Below are 22,130 nucleotides of genomic sequence, written 5' to 3' on the forward strand. Positions count from 1 at the left end.
ACTATATCCTTCATGAGATTTGTTATCCAGATCTGAATGTACCACTTAAGATGGACTCTAACCAGACCATTATATAACAGTTATGGGAAGTCAGTGACAAAGTGGTGCTGTTGTTGGACGAGTAATCCAAAAACCCAAGCATGCTCTGGGGACTTGGGTTCGAATCCCACCAAGGCAGATGGTGGAATTTGAATACAATTAAAATAAAGTCTAATGATGAACACAAAACTGCTGTTGATTGTCGTAAAAGCCCACCTGTTTCACTAATGTTCTTTAGGGAAGGAAATCTGCCATCCCTACTTAGTCTTACCTACATGTGACTCCAGAGTCACAGCAATGTGGTTTAAAATGCCGCCTGAATGTTCAAGGGCAATTCGAGATGGGCAATCGGCGACACACACACATCTCGTGAAAGAATTTTTTTAAAACATAACTTCCACCCTTACACAATCCAGCATTCTGCTCCTGTCTGCATCCTTAGCATGCACAATGGAAGAATGGGATGGGGCCTTGCCTGAATAGTGTCTTCTACCTGTATACAGCCTGCCTGCCCACAGGGGTACAACCATGCTTACAAGCAAAATGAAAAAACTAGTGATAAATTACAAATTTATTTATTTATCCTCATCCCAAGGAGAACCTGGAATAACATCATTTTTTTATATTATGTACAGATTATGCCCTAGGTAAAGACTGCATTATGCATGGTTATATGCTGAAACTTGGAAACCCTTTCTTAACCCAGTGGCAACGTCGTTATTTCTACCTCTTTCCAAATCGGCTGGAGTGGAGAGGAGAGGGCGAGTCACGGGTAAGGAATGTTAGACTGACAGAGGTGAAGAGACTATTCTGTGAGTGGGTGTATCACTGTCAGAATAGCAGCAGGGAAGAGTGAAAGTTGTACCAAGATAATGTCTCTCACTCAGCATCTTCCAGTGTCAAGTATAGAGGGCATTAAAGATAAAATGCATTATAATAGAATTAATTGGGTGAATTTCTGCTTATCCAGCCCATGAATTGTTATTAAAAATAATACGCCAGGAGTACACAAGTAAGAAATCTGCCAAACCAGTCATGAAAGTAAAGTCACCATAGTCTGCTTTCCCTGTTGAGGGGGAGAGCTGATTGGTGGTGATTTAACCTGAGGGTCACCACACCTCAGGCTAGGGACAAGGTTGAGAGGGTGGGCCTTCATGAATAACCTCAGTTGGTATGGGAATTGAACCCATGCTGTTGGCCTTGCTCTGCATCACAAACCAGCTGTCCAGCCAATTGAACGAGACCTCATCACCTTTTCTGTCATATGATGTTATCAGGGACTCAAATTCAATGCTAAATGCATGCTATAATGTTAAACTTTAAATGGGAGCTATATGGGAACTTTTCAACTTCAACACAGCCTGGGCATTCAGAGAAAATAAAAGAAACATTTTTCAATCACAGCCCTTGATTTTAATCTATTCATGTTAATGTACAGAAAATCAGAAACTGGGAACGCGCTGTTTTCTGACCATAAGTACATGAACGTCAAAATATAAAATCTCATCTTAAATTGCAACAACTTTGCCTTTGTGGTTCCAGTAATTTTCTCATGAAGTGTTTTTTCCTGAAGTGGGCGTCTCTTAATTTATCCAGAGAGGTCCAAATTATGAAAATTAAAATGACATCATCATGTCATACAATCACAAAGGTTACTTCTTCATTCCTATATCTCCTTTTGAGTTTTTTTCCCATAATAACATTTGCTCAAGCAATGGCTGAAATGGATCCAAATTTTTTTTTAAAAGAAGTTAACAAATAATTAAATCAACCTGCTACCCCCAAAGAACTCCCCAAATATTTAAAAATACAGCTCATTTCCCATAGAATAAAGACTGCACAAGATCATGTAGAAGGGTGGGGCGAAAGAAACTTCTGTAACGTATAGCCCCAAAGACTGCTCCCCTTGATCTTTTAAAGATTGTAAAACACTGTCAGTTATTCTGAAGTCTCTTGTGATAGTATTTCGTCACCAAAATCAGTTAGTACAATATGTGATGCTTTCTTGGAACTTTGTATTTCCCAAGATTTCAAGATGATCGTGGTTGAGAAACGTCGTTCCACCTTTCTTGTTGCTTCCTAAATGATTCAAAGAAATTCATTCTATTGTCTTACTCAGAAGTCAGATCCATGTATTGATCACTCTTTTGTGAACAAAACTTCTAATAAATGTCCTAAACTTGTATTTTACTAGTTGAATTTCCATCCCTGTGTCTCATATTTTTTTAAACGTAAGAGTACCCAATTCTTTTTTTTTCCAATTAAGGGGCAATCTAGCATTGCCAATCCACCATTCTGCACATCTTTTCGGATTGTGGGGGTGAGACCCACGCAAACACGGGGAGAATGTGCAAATTCCACATGGACAGTGACCCGGGGCCGGGATCGAACCCGGGTGCTCAGTGCCATGGGGCAGCAGTGCTGACCACTGTGCCACCATGTCACCTATCTTTGTCTCATTCTTGCAATTACATTTTTGAGATTAACGTTTTTCATACTATTTATGATCTTACATACCTCTATTAAATCATCCCCCATGCACTTCCTTTCAAGGCTGATCAGCTAATGTGTCTCTAGTATTTTCTCATAACTCAGACCGCTATGATTAGAGATCATCCTTTGCACTATCTTAACCTCACTAACACTCCTGTGTTTCATTGCTCCGAATTAGGCACAGCACTCAAGGTGTGATCTGATCATGACTTTGTCACTTAGAGCTAAAACCGTCAAATAACGTACATTCTTATAAAACCTTTTGCACCCCCAAAATGTCTCAAAGTCCTTAATACCTAACAAACATCTTTCCAAGTTCAGTGACTGTTATTGTGGCCTCAGCGTTATAGCCAACTCAAGCACAGCAAGGTCCCTCGTGCAGCAGTCAATAAGATTTATTGTGGTTGAGAGATGCGTATTGGTCAGAACACCAAGACAACTCCATTACCGTTCTTTAAATATTTGATGTTCACTTAAACAGATTTATTTTCTAAGAAATACACCAGCACCAACATTTAACTATTCTGTCAGTCCTTCACTGAAGTGTCAGCCTGATACATGTTCAAACCCATAATTTGAATGTGACTTTAGCCCATAGCCTTCTGATGCAAATGCAAGCGCCACCACTGACCAAAGTTAACAATATAAATCATTATTCTGTTAATATTGCCCTGCATTGGTTGGGTATATTGAACATCGGGCCTTCTAAGACTTCTAGGTCTTTTTCACCTTCACCTTCAGCTATTTCAATATCATTCATGCAAGTATATGTTATGCCCATTCTCCTTCTGACATGCATTATCTTATATTTGTTTGTGTTGAATTGGTGGGGCTTACCACTGGCCACTTCTTCAAAGAGATTGAGGTGTTTGGTCAGGCAGGAATCATTTTGTTAACTTTTGTCTTATTAATTGATTCTACACAAGATTCAAGTACGGTTATAGGTATGTAGTTGCCTATGCCTGATTTGATGCCCTTTTGAATTTGCAACATCACACTGCCCTGCTTACAATACAGTGGTCGCTTCTCATTGCCCAGTCACACACACATTGCTTGTTAAGAGTATCTACAAGGATAACTAGGTATTGATGGAACCGTCACGCTCGTGGAGTAATGATCGTCTTCTGACATTGGGGCAGTAGGAAAGCAACTTAGCTTTGTGTGTCTAGCTGGTCCTGTACCTCTTTAGAATTTCTCAGTCAGACTGTGTCGAAGGATCTTAAATCTGTAGCTAACCTATTTTGTGCCTGACTCAGGCTTGCCAGATAGGGCAGTGTAGAATGTAGAAGGATCGTCATTGCATCTCCTCTGACATACCTGACCCTGTGGTGCTTAACAAAATAGCCTTGGGTAAAAAAACGGCCTCGCAGATATAATATCCCTCCCCATGATGAATGCAAAATATTCCCTGGAAAAATTCAAAAAGAAACCCAAAATAAATGATTAACTGCAGCAGGCAAATTGTATGGTATTTGAAAGGCATGATCTTTAACCCAGTCTCAACCAGCATGTAGGTGGATAAAATGGCACTTTTACAAAATTATTACCCTTGCCTCAAATCCAAGGATTGATGTGCAAGAATAAATGAAGGTAGATACTGATGACATGTTGAAAATAAGCCACTAATTTAAGGTACGCTGCAAACATGCATCAACTTTGCTTGCGTTGAAAGATCATGTCACACTAACACATTATTGTTTGTCCACTGCAGTTAATCATTTATTTTGGGTGCCTCTTTTTGTATTTTTCCAGGAAATGTTTTGTACTCCTCGTGGTGAGGAATGTTGTTTCTGGTAAACAGACCTTTTTATAATTGCTGGGTCGTTAAGAATATAGGCCAGGATCAGCAAAGTTAGATATAGAGTGGTGATCTATATATAGCCTGATTTTGCATTCCTAGGTGAGAGAACTCCATTTGAATGTACCAATCTATAACATATATGTGGGTTTTTTGTTGTTTTACATCTTTTTGTTTAAATAAATGTTTCAAGTAATGACTTCCTTTGCGATGAAAAACATTTTCTCTAAGTGAGCACACCTTAGATAATCTTTTCGATCATGTCAATGACAGATTTCACATGCTTGACCATGCATGTATACATAATGGTGTTTTGTTGCCATACGATAAGCCACAATTGGGAGTTTTAGTATGAGGTGCAATCTCAGCTCCATGTGACTGCATTTGAAAATGTAAGGATTTGAATTTTAACAGGGCTTCATTGCAGTGAGTAGATCAGTGGATCAATGTTCCCTAAAGTGAGATCTAATCAAACAAAGCATTTGTCATGTTATTTTCCATCTAGGATGCCTGGATTATTTATAAAAGACGTAGGCTGGTAAGAACAATGTTGTCAAACTATAGCATCTACCCTGCTCTCCCATGCTATAGTTGAAGTTTTATGAATGTATTGTGGGGATGTCACGATGAGCTTTATTACCATCTAGCTAGTCTTTTTCATCCTACTTCGTCTCTGTCTCTCATTCTTCTCTCCCTCAGTCGGCGCCTTAACAATTGCAAACTTGATTATTCAACTTGAGGAATACCTTTAAATGTGACATTTTGTTTTTAGTTTCTTCAAAATCACCTCAGCCCTCCACAGGGAAGGAAGAGCATCTTGGGCTGCTATTTTCTTCTGCAGCAGGAAACCAAATTTACCACCTGGTAGTCTTTCTGAAAAATGAAATGAAAATGAAAATCGCTTATTGTCACGAGTAGGCTTCAACGAAGTTACTGTGAAAAGCCCCTAGTCGCCACATTCCGGCGCCTGTCCGGGGAGGCTGGTACGGGAATCGAACCGTGCTGCTGGCTTGCTTGGTCTGCTTTAAAAGCCAACGATTTAGCCGAGTGAGCTAAACCAGCCCCTGAAAACTGGTAACGCTTAAAGGCAATTAAATGACTCGACATAAAGCCACAGGAACTCAGTTTACACAGGGTTATAGAATCCATATTCATTACCACCTTTCCTATGTGAATCTCCCCTAGTGGCTGTCATCTCCTTAAGAGATCCATTGTCCCTATTCCTGATATATTTGATTGTGACATCCCTGCTGTAGTGGATGCTTTTGGAAAGTTTTTTTTCCAAAATTTTCTGACCCTCTGTAAACCACTGTTGCATAAGAATTCACGTTTTAAATACTCTGGATTTAGAGGATACCAACATGATACCATGTTCACGTGATTAGTTGGTTCAACAAAGTATTCCATGAGCAATAATTGGGTACGTGACATGACAACTGGTAAAACTATAATACATTATCCTATGTTTACGTGTTTTTAAGTTATTTTTTTAATCCTCCATCTCTGCCATTTTTCTCCTGTCCCCACTACCCTAATGATCTTGATTGCTTTCTGGGATAATCATTATAATGAGCTTTCAATTGGCATACAAATACCATTTTATTGTGACTAATTTATGTATCAGTCAACACTTTCTGATTCCTGCAAGTAGCTCATCTCCTGTCTTTCATTTTGAAACGTTGCAAAGGAACATCAACTTCCATTTTGACCATAGTTATATATTTATTTATTTTTCAAAAAACATTAGGGTACCCAATTCATTTTTTCCAATTAGGGGGCAATTTAGCGTGGCCAATCCACCTACCCTGCAGATCTCTGGGTTGTGGGGGCGAAACCCACGCAAATACTGGGAGACTTTGCCAACTCCACATGGACAGTGACCCAGAGCCGGGATCGAACCTGGGACCTCGGTGCCGTGAGGCAGCAGTGCTAACCACTGCACCACTGTGCTGCCTTGACCATAACTGTTTAAACACAAACATCATATACCTCATATACTCACATAAAAGTTAATTTTTTGAGACCAAATGTTTAGGCAATAAGTAGGGGATTGATTTGTACACGTGTAACCTTTGGGGGGCTGAAATTGTTTTACACTGGGACCAATGGTTGGCATAAATCTTACCTGATCTGGCCTGCATGTCCAAAGATGTGCAGGTTGGGTGGATTGGCCATGATAAATTGCCCTTAGTGTCCAAAATTCTATGATTAACCTAGGATAAAAGTTCGGCACAACATCGTGGGCCGAAGGGCCTGTTCTGTGCTGTATTTCTCTCTCTCTCTCTCTAAACATGTGACTGGATCCACTGCACTGTGATTGATTCTTAACTGTCTCTTCAAGGGCAATTAGGGATGGACACGAAATGCTGGCCCAGCCAGTGACCATCATGTCCCATGAATGAATTTTTTAAAAAGGAGGATGGTTACAGCTTTTGAGGCCTATCATAGATACATAGAAAATAGAAGCAGGAGGAGGCCATTCGGCCCTTCGAGCCTGCTCCACCATTCATTATGATCATGGCTGATCATCAAGTTCAATACCCTGATCCTGCCTTCCCCCCTACTATCCCTAAGTCTCTTTAGCCCTAAGAGCTATATCTAATTCCTTCTTGAAATTACACAATGTTTTGGCATCAACTACTTTGTGATAGTGAATTCCACAGTCCTAAAAGGTTTACCCCTGATCTTCAAATTAGGTCTCCCTAGTTCTGGACTCCCCCGCCATCGGGAATATTAGTTCTGAATCTACCCCATCTAATCCTGTTAGAATTTTGTAAAGTTCTATGTGATCTCCTCTCACTCTTCTAAACTCCAATGAATATAATCATAACCGACTTAGTCTCTCCTCAATTGACAGTCCCGCCATCCCAGGAATCAGCCTGGTAAACCATAGCAAGAACTTCCTCAGATAAGGAACCAAAACTGCACACACTACTCCAGGTGTGGCCTCACCAATGCCTTATACAATTGCAGTAAAACATCTCTATTCCTGTACTCAAATCCTCTCCCTATGAAGGCCAACATACCATTTACCTTCTTTACTGCCTGCTGTATCTGCACGCTTACATTCAGCGACTGATGCATGAGGACACCAAGGTTTCGCTGAGTATCCACCTCTCTCAATTTACACCCATTCAACTAGTAATTTTCCTCCTATTTAAGGTACTGAAGTGGATAACCTCACATTTATCCACAGTGTACTGCATCTGCCACTCATATGCCCACTCACTCAGCCTGTCCAAATCTCGCTGAAGCATCTCTGCATCCTCCTCACAGCTCACCCTCCCACCCAACTTTGTATCATCTGCAAATTTGGAGATAATATATTTAGTTCCTCGTCCAAATCATTAATATATAATGTGAACAGTTGGGGTCCTAGCTGTTCCCTGTGGTACCCCACTAGTCACTGGCTGCCAATCAGAGAAATACCCATTTAGTCCAACTTTTTGCCTCCTGTTTGCTAACCAGTTTTTTAACCATCTCAAGGCACTACCCATAATCCCATGCGCTTTAACTTTACCTATTAATCTGCTGTGCGAGATCTTGTTGAAAGCCTTCTGAAAGTCTAAATAAACCACATCCACTCATTCTCCCTGGTCAACTCTACTAATTACATCTTCAAGAATTCCAGTAGATTTGTCAAGCATGATTTTCCTTTCGTAAATCCGTGCTGACTTTGTCTGATTACACCACTACTTTCCAAATGCTGTGCTATGAAATCCCTGATAATGAACTCTAGCAACTTCCCTATTACCGATGTTAGGCTCACTGGTCTGTAGTTCCCTGTTTTCTCCCTATCTCCCTTTTTGAATAGTGGGGTTATATTAGCTATCCTCCAATTGGTAGGAACCATTTTAGTCCAAAGACTTTTGGAAAATGACCACTATTTCTAGGACCACTTCCTTAAGGGATGGTATTCTCCGACCCCCACACCTTTGGGGAGGCCTGACGCCGGAGTGGTTCTCGCCACTCCGGTACGCCGGGATCCCCTGCCCCGCCGGGTAGGGGAGAATACTGCCCACTTGGTAGGAACTATTTTAGTCCAAAGACTTTTGAAAAATGACCACTATTTCTAGAACCACTTCCTTAAGTACTCTGGGATGAAGATTATCAGGCCCTGGAGATTTGTCTGTCTTCAATCCCATTAATTTCCCCCAAACCATTTCTTTACTAATAGGAGCCTTCAGCTCCTCACTGAAACTTGTGTTTCTCAAAATTTCTGGTACATTATTCCTGTTTTCCCTTGTGATGACAGAAGCAGAGCACGAATTTAGTTCCTCAGCTATTTCTTTGTTCCTTGTTATGATTCCCCCGTTTCTGCCTGTAAGGAGCCTACATTAGTTTTTATCAATCTTTTTCTCTTTACATACCTATAGAACCTTTTACAGTCAGTTTTTATGTTCCCCGCTGGCTTATTTTGAAATTGTATTTTCCCCTTAATCAATCCCTTGGTCCACCTTTGTTGAATTTTAAACTGCTCTCAATCCTCAGGTCTACTGCTTTTTCGTGCTAATTTGTTGCTTCTTCTTTGAATCTCATACTATCTCTGATTTCCCTTGTAAACCATGGTTTGGCCACAGTTCCCTTTCTACTCTTGCGCCAAATCGAATAAACAACTTTTCAAGTTCACCCATTCATTCCTTGAATGCGTGCCGTTGTCTGTCCGCTGTCCTTCCTTTCAGTAATGTTTCCCAGTCTGTCATAGCCAGCTCATGCCTCATACCATCATGGTTACCTTTCTTGTGGTTCAGGACCCAATCAACCAACTCATTATCCACCTTGATATAGAATTTTATTATATAATGCTTTCTCATCCCCAAGGGTTCTCTCACAACTAGATTGCCAACTAATCCTTTCTCATTGCACAACACCCAATCCAAGATGGCCTGTTCCCTTGTTGGCTCCTCAATATATTGGTCCAGAAAACCATTCCGTATAGACTTCAAAAATTCCTTGTCTATTATACTGTGACTAATTTGACACACCCAATCCATATGCAGATTAAAGTCACCCATAATCACAGATGTTCCTTTATCACATGCATCACTGATTTTCTGTCTAATGCTATTTCCAACATTACTACTGGAGTTTAGTGGTCTGTATACCACCTCTATGAATGTTTTTTGCACTTTGATGTTTCTTAACTCGACCCAGACAGCGTCCATTGCTGGAATTCTCCCTTCCGGGGACTAAGTCCCCACGCCGGCGGAAAAACCGGCGCCAACGACTCCGGTGTCAACAGGCTCCCAAGGTGAGGAATTCTCACCTGTCTAGGGGGCTAGATGGACGGCGGAGGGGTTGGCGCCGCTCCAGCCGGCATGCGCGGAACCGCCGTTGTATTTTAGCGCAGGGGATTCTCTTCTCCCTGCCGGCCATGGCAGAGCCCTACAGGGGCCGGTGCAGAAGGAAGAAGTGCCCCCACGAAACAGGCCCGCCTTCAGATCGGTGGGCACCAATCACGGGCCAGGCCACCATGCGTCTCCCCCCCCTTCCCGGGGTTGGATCCCCCCACACCCCGCCGAGGACCGCCCACGCCGACTTACCTGCCATACGTAACCCACGCCAGCGGGACTGGCCAAAAATGGACAGCTGCTCGGCATTCGGGGCCTGGAGAATCGTCAGGGGGGTACTGCCAACGGCCCCCCACCGGCGTGGCGTGAGCCCCGCCCCCGCCCGAAAAATGGTGCTGGAGAATACGGCAGCCAGCGGCGGGGTGGGATTCCCTATGTCGCTGGTAATGATGTGTATCAGGACCACGGTTGTTCACCCTCCCCTCCAGGATGTCCTATCACCGCTCCGAGACATCCTTGACACTGACACCAGGGAGGCAACATACTATCCTACCATCTCGTTTGTGGCCACAGAAAAGCCTCTCTATTCCCCTTACAATCAAAGCCCCTATAACTATTGCATTCCCACACTTTTTACTCCTCCCCTCTGCAGCAGAAGCAACAAATCTGGCTGTTGCTGCTTTCGAGGGCATTCCCCTCAACAGGATCCAAAACGGTATATGTTTTGCAGTGGATTGGCCACGTGATTCCTGCACTGCCTGTCTAGCTTTCTTGCTCTGCCTGTTGGTCACCTGTTCCCTTCTTGTCTGTGGAGCCTGAGCCTGCTATCCAAGACAGTCTGCACCTCACGGATGCTCCACAGTGTCCCCAGCCGCTGATCCAGCTCCGCAGTCCGGTCTTCCAGGAGCTGTAACTGGATTAAACTCCATTTGCCATTTCTCTGTCCAAGTCTCCAATCTATCTATGTCCTGCTGTATCCTCTGACAATCCTCAACACTATCTATCTGCCACTCCACCAACCTTGGTGTCATCCACAAACTTACTAATCAGCCCAGCCAGAAAGGGACTGTCTATGTTGACTTCTTTCTTCCTCTTCCTCTTCCTCTTTCTCCTCAAGCTCCTGTTCTTCAGATATTTTCATTACAACTGCGGGGGAGGGCTGTTCCCTCATGGTAGTGATATTGTGCAGCATTCAGCAGTCCACCACGAACCTTGACATATGATCTACTGAGGGCTACAGGCCAAGTCCAAAGCCATCAAGGCAGCAGAAATGTTGTTTCAGCACAACAATGCTCTGCTTCACATTTTTTGTGGCAGCATGGCTTTTATTTTCATTAAATGCACATTGTGCACGTGTGCATTGTCGGCGGGGAGTGGGGGGCACACACCAGATTCCTCAGCCATGTTGCAATCGGTCAGCTATTGTCACAGTAACCAACCTTTGAATCACCATGATCGCTCAAATGCAGTTAGCACAACGGGCTGCCAGAGAATGAGGGCATCATGACTGCTGCCATGATCCGGACATTGACCTGCATGACTAGCTGCCTATGATCAGCTGGACATTGATTAAATGCGGTCCCTTTCAGTTTTGCTATGGAGCAGAGTTGATGAGCGGTGCTGCAAAACAATGTCAGCGGCATCCTGCACCATGGGAAAGTATGCAACCCTTACAAACTTGTATACTCGCTCTGCTTTCTTATTTCTGTTAAGACAATCACATGTCATTAGCTCTCATTGAGTAGGGAATCTCAGTGACCTGCCTTATTCAACAGTGGATGGCAAACTGCGAGATGTTGGAAATACCTTCAGCATGGAAAGAGCCAGATACATAAATGTTCGTCGCCATGGCCATCTTGGCAGCCGCCATCTTGGAAGCCACTGCTAATACGGTCCTCATCCTGCTCTGAGATTGCATTTGCACCTGTAGCAGATTTCAATGAGGGTTTCCTTACTGAAACAGATGTTTCACAAGTTGTTTCTCACTTGAGGATCAGGATGGAGAATTGATCCCTGAGCACCCTGGTTGGATATGGCCTCCTAATGAGAATCCTTCACCCCTTCTCTACCTCTCTTTTTCACCTGCTCTTCATGGCCTCTGTTCATTCTTTAAGTCATGCGGTATTCTAGGGGGAAGGCCTTCATGCACCAATATCTAGGAGTAACTGTGTTTGAAGTGGCCTTGAATCCAGCAAAAATTCCATCAGCACCTCCTAATTACTCCCTATTGACTTTAGCTAATTAACCAACTATAGAAAGCACCAAACCCTCAATGAATCATAGCAACTGTCAGAATAAATTAGCCAGCAACTAATCCATAAGTAATGGATGATCCCTTTAAAAAGCATTGGTTAAGGGTCATTCCTATTTGTGAAGGCACGTGCAATGTTAAGAGATGGCGTAGATGGAGTATTGAACTCCAAAATCGTACCCCTGGCATCAAGTCAGCACTGCACATCTGCCTTTTCTTCAAATTATGTTAATTCTCAAATGGTAGTGTAGCCAATTAAGCAACACATATTGTCACTCTAGTGGTATGACAGGAGTAGTTTATATCCAGTCGGTTAGCTCAGTTGGCTGAATGGCTGGTTTGTGATGTGGAGCAATGCCAACAGCGCAGGTTCAATTCCCATACCAGCTAGGTTTATATATGAAGGCCCTGCCTTCTCAAACATGCCCCTTGCCTGAGGTGTGGTGACCCTTAGGTTAAATCACTACCGTCAGCTCTCTTGCAAAGGGGAGAGGAGCATATGGACCTCTGGGACTGTGGCAACTTTCATATCCAGTCCAGTGTATCTGTTTTGATTGGTATTCTGGAAGTATGAGATTGAAATAAAAGTTTTTCCAGAAATGCATTTTCTAGAATTGTTTGTTGAACTAATTTTAATGGCCTTCCCTGGTATTTAATTCCATAACTCTAATCACCCTAAATTCAACATTTTGCTCTAATCTCTTAATTGTTAACCTTAAACTTGCTAATTTTTTTACATTTAATGGCTGGGCAATATGATAAAGCTGTTCAGAAGCGTACTGGAGGTTTGGCTTTATAATGTGATAGTGGAGTAGTATCCCTGAGACCCAGACCCAATGCCTTGGGGATATTTGTTCAAATCCCACAATTAAATTCAATCAATAAATCTGAAGTATAAAGCTAGTCTCCGTAATGGTGACCATGACAACTATCATCGATTGTTGTTAAAAACCCATCTGGCGGGGGGGATACCGGGTTGCTGCTGGATTGGCAAAGGAGGAGCTGGTGCGGGTCAGGGAGGTCGGGGTGAGGTTCTATCGCCATGGGAAACGGGCCGAGTGGGGGGTGCTGGCCAGGGGCGAGCAGTCGATGGGCTATGGCTAGTCGACGGGGGAGGGGGGGCGGGGTGCCCCCTGATCCGGCTGATTACGTGGAACGTGAGGGGGTTGAATGGGCCGGTTAAGCGGGCCCGGGTGTTTTCGCATCTGAAGGGGCTGAAGGCGGACGTGGCCATGCTTCAGGAGACTCACCTGAAGGTGGCGGACCAGGTTCGTCTGAGGAAGGGGTGGGTGGGGCAGGTTTTCCATTCAGGGCTCGACTCGAAGAACCGGGGGGGTGGCGATCCTGGTGGGGAAGAGGGTGGCGTTTGAGGCGTCTGAGGTGGTGGCTGATAGTGGCGGCAGATATGTGATGGTGAGCAGTAAGCTGCAGGGGGAGAGGGTGGTGTTGGTAAATGTATATGCCCCAAATTGGGATGATGCTGGTTTCATGAGGTGTATGTTGGGCCGCATTCCTGACCTGGAGGCGGGGGGCCTGATCATGGGGGGGGGGGGGGACTTCAATACGGTGCAGGATCCCCACTGGATCATTCTAGTTCTAGGACAGGCAGGAGGCCGGCGGCGGCCAAGGTGTTGAGGGGGTTTATTGACCAGATGGGAGGGGTGGATCCCTGGAGGTTTGGGAGGCCGAGGCCTCTGGAGTACTCTTTTTTTTTTCTCCCACGTGCACAGGGTTTATTCCCGTATTGATTTTTTTTGTCCTGAGTAGGGGGCTGGTCCCGAGGGTGGAGGATGCCGAATATTCGGCTATAGCGATTTCGGACCATGCTCCGCATTGGGTGGATCTGGAGATGGGGGAGGTGCGGGACCAGCGCCCGCTTTGGCGTCTGGACGTGGGGTTGTTGGCTGATGAGGAGGTGTGCAGGAGGGTCCGGGGATGTATCGAGAAGTACCTCGAGGCCAATGATACTGTGGAGGTCTAGGTGGGGATGGTGTGGGAGGCTCTGAAGGCAGTGATTAGGGGAGAGCTGATTTCCATCCGAGCCCATAGGGAGAGGAGGGAGAGACTGGTAGGGGTAGCTGCTGAGTGTAGATAGGAGATATGCGGAGGCCCCGGAGGAGGGATTGTTGGGGGAGCGGCGTAGCCTGCAGGCCAAGTTTGATTTATTGACCACCAGAAAGGCGGAGACACAGTGGAGGAAGGCGCAGGGAGCGGTCTACGAATATGGAGAGAAGGTGAGCAGGATGCTGGCGCACCAGCTCCGCAAGCGGGACGCGGCTAGGGAGATTGGTGGAGTGAAGGATAGGGGTGGGAATGTGGTGCGGAAGGGGGTAGAGGTCAATGGGGTCTTCAGGGACTTCTACAGGGAACTGTACCGGTCGGAGCCGCTGGTGGTGTGGGGGGGAATGGAGAGCTTTTTGAACAGGCTGCGATTTCCAAGGTGCAGGAGGTGCAGGTGGAGGGACTGGGGGCGCCGATCGAGTTGGAGGAGCTGGCTAGAAGGATTGGCCACATGCAGTCGGGGAAGGCGCCGGGACCGGATGGGTTCCCGGTTGAATTTTATAAAAAATATGCGGACCTGTTGGGCCCCCTGCTGGTTCGGACCTTTAACGAGGCATGGGAGGGGGGAGTTTTGCCCCCGACGATGTCACGGGCGCTGATTTCCCTGATCCTGAAGCGAGATAAGGACCCCTTGCAGTGTGGATCATATAGGCCAATTTCTCTGTTGAATGTAGACGCCAAGTTGCTGGCGAAGATCTTGGCCACTAGAATAGAGGACTGTGTGCCGGGGGTGATACATGAAGATCAGACGGGTTTTGTGAAGGGGAGGCAGCTGAACACTAACGTGCGAAGGCTGCTAAATGTGATGGTGATGCCGGCGGCAGAAGGAGAGGCGGAGATTGTGGTGGCATTGGATGCGGAGAAGGCCTTTGATAGGGTTGAGTGGGGGTACTTGTGGGAGGTGTTAGAGAGGTTCGGGTTTGGGGAGGGGTTTATTAAATGGGTGAGGTTGCTGTACGATGCCCTGATGGCGAGTGTAGTGACAAATGGGAGGAGGTCCGAGTACCTCAGTCTCCACCGTGGGACGAGGCAGGGGTGCCCCCTGTCCCCCTTGCTTTTTGCGCTGGCAATAGAGCATCTTGCCATGGCTCTCAGGGAGTCGAGGAGGTGGAGGGGTTTGGTGCGAGGTGGGGAGGGGCACCAAGTGTCGCTGTATGCGGATGACTTGCTGTTGTATGTAGCAGACCCGGTGGGGGGAATGCCGGAGGTGATGGAGATTCTTGCTGAGTTCGGGAGTTTCTCGGGATATAAATTGAACCTGGGCAAGAGTGAGCTGTTTGTTGTACACCCGGGAGATCAGGAGGAGGGGATTGGTAGGCTCCCGCTAAAAAGGGCAGTGAGGAGTTTTAGGTACCTGGGTGTTCAGGTGGCTAGGAGCTGGGGGACTTTGCATAAGCTTAATTTTACGAGGTTGGTGGAGCAGATGGAGGAGGAGTTTAAAAGGTGGGACATGCTGCCGCTGTCGTTGGCGGGTAGAGTACAGTCCATTAAAATGACAGTGCTCCCGAGGTTTTTGTTTTTGTTCCAGTGCCTCCCCATTTTTATTCCGAGGGCCTTTTTTAGGAGTGTGAACAGCAGCAGCACGGGATTTGTTTGGGCGCACGGGACTCCGAGGGTGAGGAGGGTCTTTTTGGAGCGGGGCAGGGATAGAGGGGGGCTGGCGCTGCCCAACCTCTCTGGGTACTATTGGGCGGCTAATGTCTCGATGGTACGCAAGTGGGTAATGGATGGGGAGGGGGCAGCATGGAAACGGATGGAGATGGCATCCTGTGGAGGCACGAGCCTGAAGGGACTGGTAACGGCGCCGTTGCCGCTCCTTCCAACGAGGTACGCTACGAGCCCGGTGGTGGCGGCTACCCTCAAGATTTGGGGGCAGTGGAGGCGACACAGGTGGGAAGTGGGGGGCTCGGTGGAGGCCCCGCTGCGGGGGAACCACCGGTTTGTCCCAGGGAACATTGATGGCGGGTTCCTGGGGTGGCACAGGGCGGGCATAAGGAAGTTGGGAGACCTGTTCATTGACGGGAGGTTTGCGAGCCTGGGTGAGCTGGAGGAGAAGTTTGAGCTCCCCCCGGGGAATATGTTCAGGTACCTTCAGGTCAAGGCGTTTGCTAGGCGACAGGTGTAAGGGTTCCCTTCACTGCCCCCGCGGGGGATAAGAGACAGGGTGCTTTTGGGGGTGTGGGTCGGGGATGGGAAGGTGTCTGACATCTACCAGGTGATGCAGGAGATGGAGGAGGCGTCGGTAGAGGAGCTGAAGGCTAAGTGGGAGGTGGAGCTGGGGGAGCAGATTGAGGAGGGGACATGGGCGGACGTCCTGGAGAGGGTGAACTCCTCCTCTTCATGTGCGAGGCTTAGCCTCATCCAGTTCAAGGTACTGCACAGGGCGCATATGTCCGGGACGAGGATGAGCAGATTTTTTGGGGGTGAGGACAGGTGCATTAGGTGTTCGGGGAGCCCAGTGAACCATGCCCATATGTTTTGGGAATGCCCGGCACTGGGGGAATTCTGGCAGGGGGTGGCGAGGACGGTGTCGAGGGTGGTAGGGTCCAGGGTCAAGCCAGGCTGGGGACTCGCGATATTTGGGGTTGGGGTGGAGCCGGGAGTGCAGGAGGCAAAAGAGGCCGGTGTTTTGGCCTTTGCGTGCCTAGTAGCCCGGTGGAGGATCTTGCTGCAATGGAAAGATGCGAGACCCCCAAGTGTGGAGACCTGGATCAATGACATGGAGGGATTCATTAAGCTGGAGAGGGTCAAATTCGCCCTGAGGGGCCGGTACAAGGGTTCTTTAGGCGGCAGCCTTTCCTCGACTTTTTGGCTCAACGTTAGGGAACTAGGTCAGCAGCAGCAGCAACCGGGGTGGGGGGGGGGGTTGTTTTCAGGGGGGCATTGTTTATGTTAATTTATTTTTAATTTATTTTGTTGTTCATTGGGTTTGGGGGGGGTTGGGGGGTTCGTGATATGTGTTGTTACGGGTCCGGGGGGTGTTTGTTATTGTTATTATTATTGTTCTGTTGTTATACATTTTTCAAAAATTTCAATAAAAATTATTTAAAAATAAAAACCCATCTGGCTCATTAATGTGAACATAATTGACTCTAATGTCCTTTCGTGAAGGGAATTATGCTATCCTTATTCAGTCTGTCCAACATGTGTCCCCAGATCCACGTAAATGAGGTTGACTCTTCACTGCCCTCTGAAATGGCCTAGCAGTTCAAGGGGCAATTAGGGATGAGCAACAAATGTTGTCCTTGCTTGTGATGCCCATATCCCATAAAAGAATAAAGAAAACAAAATATCTGCCCCATTCATTGCCATTAATATTTTAAAGACCTTAATTAGATCACCCCTCAATTTTCTGAACTCAATGGAATACAAACTAAGTTTATACAACCTGTTTTCAGAGTTAAACCTGTTAGACCCCAAATTTCTTTTGCTGAATTTGCACCTGCCTCTCCAAGGCCACTACGTAAATCCTGATGTTTGGTGCCCAAAACAGAACACACTACTTCAGATGGGGTCTGACTGAGGCTCTGTACAAGTGAAACTACACATCCTCGTTTCTCTGTTCCAACCACCTTGAGATAATATCTATGTTCCATTAGCCCTTTTGATTACTTTTTATACTGTGCTCTAGCTTTTAAAAATTTGACTCCATGGAAACCCAAATTCACATTCCCTATTTCTCAGCTTCTGTCCACAAATAAATTAATTCCGATTCAAATTTCAGAAATTCAAAGTGAATGACTTCACAATTCTCCACACTGAAGATCATCTACCAGAGTGTATTGTTCACTCGCTAATTTGTCTCTATCCCTTTATAACTTCCTGTTCTCACCTGCACAGTTAATATGCCTCCTAATTTAGTATCACCTGCAAACTTAAATATTTAGCTCTCTACTGCTTCCAGATTATTAATATGCTGAAAAACTGAGGGTACGATACAAAAGTCCAGGGAATACCTGTCACATCCTGCTAATCAGAGAATAATTTCTCATGAAAAGTATTTTGTAAATTCATATAGACAACATCCATTGACATCCCCTATCTGCAATGATAGTGGCCTCCTAACAAAGTCATCTAGATTTGTCAGACATGACCTACTCTTCACAAAGCCATACTCGCTCTCTTTGATCAGTTCATAGTTGTCTGTACTCAGTCTCTGATAATAGGTTCCAGAAACTTGAAGCTTTTCCTTCTTAAATAAAGCGAATTCTGTCAATTTCCAATCAAAAGCTCAATTCCAGAATCTAGAGAGCTTTGGAAAGTTATGATTGTTGCAGCTGTAATTTCCTCATGTTCAGTTCAATATCCTTCATATGAATCATCAGACCGTAGAGATTTGTCTATAATAGCCCCATTTTTTTCTTTTGACTTTTTAGGACCCCTTGTCTACTTGCATTTAGTCCTCCTGCACCACTGTGAAAATGAATATCAAGTATTAATTTAATAAGTCAAATGTTTCTTCATTGTCCATTGAAGTTTTACATTCATCTATCTTAATGGTTCTCAGCCCCCCCCCCTTTAAAAACTGCTGTTAGCTTTGACACCGTTGCAAGGTTTTTTTTCCTCGTACTCCATTTTTGCAGCAGTATTACTTTATTTGTTGGTTTTTATAGTCCTCCTAGTCAGCAGATTCCCATTTTCTCTTGCATTTTCTTTTAGCCTGGCACTCTCTTTCGTTTCATTTTTTGACCATGGTTAGTTAACTACAAAGTGGAGCCATTGCTTTTTAGTGGTATGTACTATTATGCATCATACCAATACCACTTTGAAGAGAAACCACTGTTAAGTTCATATCAAATTTAGCCATATATGGTCACTATTTGTAAAATTGCAAGTCATGCCCCATCTTCTGTTTCAGATTAGCAATGAATGCACACTGATAGAAAGAAAATTGTTAGGTAGTGTGTCTTGATTTAATTCTCTAACCGAGACTGGAGATGTGTAGGCATATATTATTTGACTTTTGTTACTGACTGTGCCAGTTCCTGATTTGCAATTCCTTTGGGGGCTGGGTAGTAAATTTAGTTGAAGTGATACATTTGGTAAATGCACTGCAATTTCAAAAGCTTCAGTGATATTTATAGTTTTTAGACGATCTATTTTCTTCCCATCTAATCCTCCCAGCCATGAACAGCTCAGAGAAAGCAGGCAACTGTTGATGTTTCTACAGCCTCCATCCGGTTTCACTTGATTTTTTTTCCTTTCCTTTTCCAGTTTGTCAGACTCTGACCCTTTGCTTGATATTGCACATAGTGACTTAGCATAAATCCTTGTCTTGGGAAATGGGTGGGCTAGCAATGCTGAGCATTAGCTGCAATTGAGTCTTACAACCTTTACCACCTGCAAAGCACCGACATATTTCCAGCACCTGGCCACCCTTCAGCTTAGCTGTCACAAAAAAGGTCTGAACTTCACCGTAAAATTTGCCTCAGATGTTCATTCTTCATCCTACATCCCTTTTACTTTGTGCATCAGATAATGTGTAGCCAGAAGTGATAGCAATGCACCTATTTTTCTAATGTGGCTTCTTCCTTAGTTAAGAGCCTGTAGTTTAGACAGTAAATAGTGATAAAAATTTAGCACAGAACCAGATGCAATCCATAGCAAAATCAAATCAAGGAAGCCTTTGAGATTCATCTCTGAATTAACTTAGCTCTTTTCTGTTTTATTAATCTAGCAAAGCCTGCTGACGATGGAGCAAATAGTGTCGGTGGAAGAGACTCAGATTAAAGATAAGAAATGTATCCTCCTGCGTATTAAGGGAGGAAAGCAATTTGTGCTGCAATGTGAGGTGAGTGATTCTTGCAGGATGGGGAGGCGTAGAGATGTCTACTTTGTCTCATCTGGATATTGGCTTGCACTGATGCAGTCATAGGGAGGAGGTATAAGGCATTAATTCCCTTCCCACTGCCTCCGGTTTGTTTTAATTGTACAAATCATTGCTATAGCTCAATTTTGCTCAAGGAAAGAGCTAAATTTTGACAGACCCAGTCAGTAAGCTTCATTAAGAAAGGTCTTTACAGTTATTCTTCAATTATTCAATATCATAGCAGTCAATTTTGTGAAACTCTATTCACAAAGCATTCTTAGTTCCCCGATGAGGTTTTCTCTTCCTGAAGTGAATGACATTTAATCACAATTCTTTCACCACCAGATTTGGGTTTCCTCCGCTTGATGCTGTACACATGGGGGTTTCGTGTATAGTATCACTTCACAATACTGAGTTTTAATCTATCCCAGATAAAACCTTCTCCGTATAATGTCTACATTCCCAAATTAAATGTGACAATGTACATCCAGGCTAGATTTTAGGTAATGAATGTTCAGCGCATTAACAGTCTAGTGTTTAGACACTAAAATAAAAGCAAAATTCTGCGGATGCTGGAAATCTGAAATGAAAACAGAAAATGCTGCAGGAACTCACCAGGCCTGGCAGCATCTGTAGAAAGAGAAACTAGAGTTAATGTTTCGAGTCCAATTTACTCTTAGTTAGATAGTGTTTAGACAATTTTTAAGGGGCAATTTAGTGTGGCCAATCCACCTAATCTGCACATCTTTGGATTGTGGAGGTGAGGCCCACACAGACACGGGGCGAATGTGAAAACTCCACACAGACTGTGACTTGGGGCCGGGATGGAAACCCGGGTCCTCAACGCGTAGGCAGCAGTGCTAAAGATGGTGTTTAGACACAATAGATGCTAAGCAAAAGCATAATCTTGTACATGATCTGATTGAGATGCATAAAATATTAAATGGGATTGATAAAGTAAACGTAGATCAAATATTCCCTCTTGTAGGGAAATCTAGAATGAGAGGTCATGGATATAGGAGTTGAGAAGCGGTAGATTTAGAACTGCGATGAGGAGGAACTACTTCTCGCAGAGAGTGGTGAATTTTTGGAACTCACTGCCTCATAGTGCAGTGGAATCTGAGTCAGTAAATGGTTTCAAGAAAGAGATAGATATATTTTGCTAAAAAAACAGGTTAAAGGGATTATGGGCAAGTGGGAAGGTGGATTTGAGACCAGGAAGAGATTCGCCATGATCTGATTAAAAGACGGAGCAAGCTCGAAGGGCTGAATTGCCTACTTTTGCTCCTAATTCCTATGTTTCTATGCCTGGTTGCAGTCATGGGCTTCCAAGTACGAGTAAAATGAAGTGGAAGTGTCACATTCCTGCATCGGGACATGCAGGAGTAGGTTTGAACCAACTCATTACATAACATTCCTGATTAGATTTTGATCATGAAGATCATTTGTGTTGTGGCGGCACGGCATCACAGTGGCTAGCACTGTTGCTTCACAGCAGATGAGGAACATATCAGCCATGATAGAATGGCGGGGCAAACCCGATGGGCCGAATGGCCTGATTCTCCTATATCTTATGAACAGCGCCAGGGTCCCGGGTTTAATTCACGGCTTGGGTCACTGTCTGTGTGGAGTCTGCACGTTCTCCTCGTGTCTACGTGGGTTTTCTCCAGATGTTCCAAGTTTCCTCCCACAAGTCCTGAAAGACATGCTGTTAGGTAATTTGTGCACTCTGACTTCTCCCTCTGTGTAGCAACTAGGGGATTTTCACAGTAACTTAATTGCAGTGTTAATGTAAGCCTACTTGTGACACTATAAGAGATTATTAATAATAAATGTAACTTGCAGTACACAGGTCAGTGTCATAACTGTTGCTTGTTTAAAAAAGAAGTGTGCAAGTTAGAAACTGATCTTCCAGTTTTGAGGGCTGTTGGGATGAAAGCCTTAATCTATACTTTGCAATTCACTGGATGAAGTAATTTGCTGGTCTCAGTTCAGTTTCTAATGAACATGGACCCTCATGCAGAATTGAGAACAAATTGACATTCAGCTTTCTTGTTCAGGGCAGATGTAAGGATGGGTGATGCACAGAATGGAAACCTCATATTTCATACTTCATAAGGTTATCGTTATAATTGATGGAAGAGTGCATGTAAAATGTAGGAAAATGTTCCCGTCCACGGGATGTTTATTATTTACCCTAACCAAAACAGAAATCCTTTCTGACAAAGATAATTACATACTTGACACAATGGAAAAGAGCGAGCAAACTCACTTGATTAAAGATTGGGCCATTTCCTGTTAAACAAGTCTGTTTCTTTTGAGGCAAAAATTGTCTGGTCAAAGAACCACTGTTGTAAAATGCTCATGTATGCACTTTGGGCGAAGACA

At 44.6% G+C, this 22,130-nt stretch overlaps 1 protein-coding gene across 2 annotated transcripts in view; it reads left to right on the forward strand.

Moving 5' to 3' along the window:
* Nucleotides 1–22,130, forward strand: part of grk3 (G protein-coupled receptor kinase 3) — a 408,882-nt gene that overhangs the window by 371,960 nt on the left and 14,792 nt on the right. Inside the window, exons 19-21 of one of the 2 annotated variants that reach the window (XM_038778587.1) lie at nucleotides 675–811; nucleotides 4,836–4,868; nucleotides 19,611–19,724. In XM_038778587.1, the coding sequence (XP_038634515.1) occupies nucleotides 675–811; nucleotides 4,836–4,868; nucleotides 19,611–19,724 (284 nt within the window). The remainder of the gene's footprint in view (nucleotides 1–674; nucleotides 812–4,835; nucleotides 4,869–19,610; nucleotides 19,725–22,130) is intronic. The other variant, XM_038778674.1, reaches the window with a different exon arrangement.

This window comes from Scyliorhinus canicula, chromosome 1 (assembly GCF_902713615.1).
Source record: "Scyliorhinus canicula chromosome 1, sScyCan1.1, whole genome shotgun sequence".
NCBI lineage: Eukaryota > Metazoa > Chordata > Chondrichthyes > Carcharhiniformes > Scyliorhinidae > Scyliorhinus > Scyliorhinus canicula.